Below are 4,648 nucleotides of genomic sequence, written 5' to 3' on the forward strand. Positions count from 1 at the left end.
TTCAATATCTTGATGGCGACCTCTTCCCCTTATACCGCCCTGCCGCGCACAAAAGAGAACACCAAAAGCAAATAATAAACGTAAATAATAAACGTAAATAATAAATGCAAAAAGAAGGGCTTCGCTTTCCGGAATAGGGGGGGGGGAAGCGAGAAGGGTTTGGAAGGGGAGGGCCTTGGTACCCTTGTAGACCTGCGCTGACGTGCCGGTGCCCAGCCGGTCCGTGAACTCGATCTCCTTGGGATCGATGTGCCACTGTAAACGAGGCCAAGGAGAAAGATGGAAGGGGAGATGAGAAGGGAGACAGATCCTACTCCTGACCTCGATCATGGAGGAAGAAGATATGGGGAGTACGGATTCATTGTCGGGAGCGACAGGGGTGGTGTCGCCTGACACCTTCTTATTGAACATCTCGTCTCGCTGTGAATGTTTTTGATTGGTAACAATGCTGCTCTACTCGCAGATTATGTGTTCGATTAGTTTCTCGAACGCTTCGTTTTCTTCTGATCTCACAGTGAGGATAGATGGATGGATGTGATCGTCCTTGATGATGATGTTGGGAACTGCTACCGTTGATGATCAAATCAAAAATATGAAATAGGCCGGTCGACACAATTAGGGCGAACAAGAGAACACAAAGGAGGGAGCTTCAAAACACGCAGCAAACAAACAAAGAGAGACAACAAGAGACGACGCCAAGGGCGCAGTTGCCCCAAGCAACGATGGGGCAGTGAGGCCTTGTGCTCCTCTGATGTTCTCTGCAAGGGTGCATACCAACTGTCAATAAACTGTCAACATGAATGGGAAAAGGGTGCACTTTACTGATCCACTGTGGCCACAGTTAGGGCCAGCACTCCCTTTACTGTGTGCCAAGAGACAGGTGAGCACTGGTGGCTGATGGTGGATGCTGATATGAAGCACCTCTACCTGTGGTTGCTGCTGCTGACTTGTCTTCCACTTGGTGCTAAGTGAGTGAAGGGACTGGAAACTTGCAGTCATTTGAAATGAGAGGTCCAGTCATTTTGAAAAGTGATTTTGTTTGTGAGTTTAAGCTCATAAAAATAGTTTTGACAACACAAAAATGGTTTTAATTTAAGAATAGTAAGACAAAAATGGGAGCATCTTGAGAAATGGCAGATTAAAATACCATCATAATGAGAGATATGATGGTGTAGCTCAAGGTCTGGAATGACCAATTTCTATCATGTACATGTTTTGGTACACTTACTTTATCATGTACACACACGTTTTTTTCGGTCCTTTCCTGAACGGCTGGCACACAGAAACCATAAAAAGAAAAATCATGGCTGCTGGGATTTAACTGGACAAAAAGTAAATTTTTATTCTTTACGCAAGCAATTCAGAGGGGCTGTTTGTCACATCTCAGTGTGGAGAGTGCCCTTCATCTCTTACTTCTTGGCCTCCTGAGGAGGTGGCTGCTCATTGTGAGGGTGGCCTGGAGCTGCTCTTTGTCATTCAGTTGAAATCAAATTGTTGCAGCATTCATCTTCACATGATCTGTGGGGCAAGGAGGAGATATATTGGCAAACATTCTATCACATACATGTACACAATAGAATGTCCTGCAGTTTCAAAGCATAATGGGCTTTGATAATAGCATGTATGCAATGGGGGCAGTCACCTCCTTCAGGAGCATCAACAGTTCCTTGATGGCAGGGTGACTTGCACCTATGCATACACAACAACAAAAACTATAAAACCAGACACTTACTTCATCACATACACATACACAATGACTACATGTTTGACCTACCAATGCTAAGTTTATCACATACACATACATGATCTGGAAAATCAGAACTTTGCTTGTTTTGTGTTAAACAACCTCAAACTGGACCTTGCTTTTGCTTTCATACCCTCCATCAATTCCAAAATCAGTGGCCAACATGCTGCCCTCACATCCAGTTCATGTTCAACCTCACACCATATTCAGTCAGTTGCACACATGGACTGAACTTCATTCTTCACATTTGTGCTGAATTGGAGCACTATTCCTGAAGTTAAAATTCCACTCCATTCCACACTGATAAAATCACTTTTAACTCCACATGTCTTACATCTCTTACTGATTCACATCACAACACCCATCAGAAACTGGTTGCATATTATATTATCCAGATATAATATCAAAATAGTGCATCAATTAAAGTAATGTATAAGTTATTATCTATTTGTTCAATTTCACCAAATTCCTTCTTCTGAATATCAGACACACTTCCCTAAAATTTGCTAAATCAAATAGATAAGCTTCACAAAGAATCATCACAATTGATTGTTCACTTACTTAACTTATACATTACTTTAATTGATGCACTATTTTGACTTTTATTACCACAAACTCATTGTCCAGCCAAGGACTGTGCTCACATTTCATCTGGCCAGAGGTTCCAAGCTAGTGGTGCTGTCATCCTGGGTGCCAGAGTTGGTGGTGTCATTGCATGCCCAGTCATTGACCCCTCAGACTCCAGCAGACAGGGACTGTGCACTTCTGGAAGCCCCAAGCATAAATTGTATGCCCAGAGACTGACTTTCCACACACCAACATCAACATTAATTGATATTTCACTGGTGCCAACCAATAGTGTCCAAATAAGATCCCAAAGTGCCTGTATCTGTACAGCTTCCTCAGTCTACTTTGATCACCTAAGTCCCTGTCTTGAGCTCACCACTTCACCCTGTACCCAGCCTCATGATCTGCAAAATGAGTAGAAATGGCTACATCATGGTTGGCGAATTATGGGCGGAATTCCATTGGGCCACACTACATTAAAACCTATGTTTTCTTGGGGGAATTATGGAAGGAATAGCGCCATTGGCCCGCGCTACATTTTCTCGGGGGAATTATGAGGAATAGGAATAGGGCGATGAAATAAAGCCCCAATTGGCTATATTGCTGTCGACTCATTATAGCATTTAGTGGGTCTGCAACAGTTTCGCTATCTCCCACAACACCGCCCACACTCTCTCCCTCCACACGCCAGGCCAACGAACAATCCACAGCGATGGCGACCAGCGACAAGAAAAAGCTGCTGCACAACGTACGATTAGAGGAGTCGATTCAGGAGGTGTGGCAGCGCCAAGCCGACATGCAACACACCATGATGAGCCACACCAGTCGCAGTCCTGCCCAAGTCCCCGCCGCACCGCAGCGACCCAACCGAGCAGAGGTGCCCTACCTGGATCGCCTGGCTGGCCAGATCAAAAAGAAGATCAAGAACAAGAAGAGCCGGAAGAGCAGGCCCCAGGCTAATGTCGCCCGACCAAACACGGACGGCAAGCAGTCGCGCAAGGCAAGCTTGTGGTGTTGGGGCAAGTAAAGCGAGGGGATATGTTATAGGCAGTAGTCAAAATGCTGATTGTATCTCCACCTTGGCGTTGCTCTCCCACGAGCCTCCCGCCCCGTTATGGTAGATGCCTGGGTTTGCTGGGGGCCAGGGATCGTAATTAGGGCACCGGGTTTCTTGCAGCGAAGAGAATGTGGTGATCTGCGCCACATCTAAGTCTCAAACAGCTTTGCTGTGGGACGTACTGGATCCCTGTGTATGCAGCACCAGGGGGCCATTGGCCACGACGTGGCCGCCCAAGCCGAGTTGCATGGCGTTGCCGGCCAGTTGTGAGTCACCTAACGACGCAGCGAGGGACGAAGAGGTCAGACCGATCACTGCAAGCACCCGCATCTAGCGTCTCGATTTCGAGTACCTGCGGTGCCCGAGAACACCGTGACTGTGCTTTGGGTGGTCAAAGTTGTCGCGATGACATGGATCCCGACTCCTGCGCCACCCGCAGCACCCCCACACAGGAGATCAGATGGTGCACACTATCACCGCACTTTGGGCCTAATTGCGCGTTTGCTGGTTTGTTGTACCAGCGGCGGAGGCGACGATTTTAAGCGGGCCCGTTGAAGTTCATAGCGCCGTTCGCCAGCTGAATGCCGGTGCCGTCTGGCGTGTTGGCGACGTGGGGGTCTTGGTTAGACTGTTTCCAATCCTTCAAGACGAAAAGACTTGCCAATTTCCCAGTACCGAGGGAGAGCAGTCTGCGTAGCTTTGCCAACGTTGCGTCGGCCGCAGGAAAATGTTGTAAATGCAATAAAAGATTATTGGTCAATTGAATTTCTTTTTTCTTTTTCTATTTTTTGGAAGTGATGGAGGGCCAGAAGTTCAAGGTCTCGATCAAGGTGATTTCGGATGTGATCTGCCCCTGGTGATTTTCCCTCCCTTCATTCTAGTTTGTTTTGTTAGCGCGTGATTGTGCTGTTGCGATAGATGATAATTTTATTTTCATTTAATCGCTAAACGCACATTATCACGTGTTGGCCCCCAGGTGCTTCATCGGCAAGAGGAGGCTCGAGCAGGCCATTGCCCGGCACTCGGACCAGTACGAGTTCGAGGTTCATCCCTCTTCACCACCACGCATGCACGGCACACTCGCGCCAGCGGGACCCGAGTATTGATGTCCGCGCCTCGCCTCCTTCCGCAGGTCAAGTGGCTCCCCTTCATCCTGCAGCCCGCCCTGCCCCGCGAGGGAGTCGACCTGCGCACCCACCACCGCAAGCAGATGGGAGCGCGCGCCGACGCCATGCTCGACGACCTCAAGTCCGTCGGTAAGTGTCGAGTGTGTGTCGTGT

At 48.0% G+C, this 4,648-nt stretch overlaps 2 protein-coding genes across 2 annotated transcripts in view; both read left to right on the top strand.

Moving 5' to 3' along the window:
* Window positions 1-3,023: 3,023 nt before the first annotated feature.
* On the top strand, window positions 3,024-3,338 carry ACA1_039970 (uncharacterized protein; the record flags this gene model as incomplete). The annotated part of the gene is made up of 2 exons (XM_004334146.1): window positions 3,024-3,188; window positions 3,219-3,338. 2 exons carry the CDS (start codon window positions 3,024-3,026, stop codon window positions 3,336-3,338), a joined length of 285 nt encoding a protein of 94 aa, XP_004334194.1.
* An 827-nt stretch (window positions 3,339-4,165) lies between these two features.
* Window positions 4,166-4,648, top strand: part of ACA1_039980 (oxidoreductase, putative) — a gene marked incomplete at both ends in the record, with an annotated part of 1,022 nt that continues 539 nt past the window's right edge. The window contains 3 exons of the mRNA XM_004334147.1: window positions 4,166-4,224; window positions 4,345-4,411; window positions 4,501-4,620. Of these exons, the coding sequence (XP_004334195.1) occupies window positions 4,166-4,224; window positions 4,345-4,411; window positions 4,501-4,620 (246 nt within the window). The remainder of the gene's footprint in view (window positions 4,225-4,344; window positions 4,412-4,500; window positions 4,621-4,648) is intronic.

Source organism: Acanthamoeba castellanii, assembly GCF_000313135.1.
Source record: "Acanthamoeba castellanii str. Neff unplaced genomic scaffold scf7180000084571, whole genome shotgun sequence".
NCBI lineage: Eukaryota > Discosea > Longamoebia > Acanthamoebidae > Acanthamoeba > Acanthamoeba castellanii.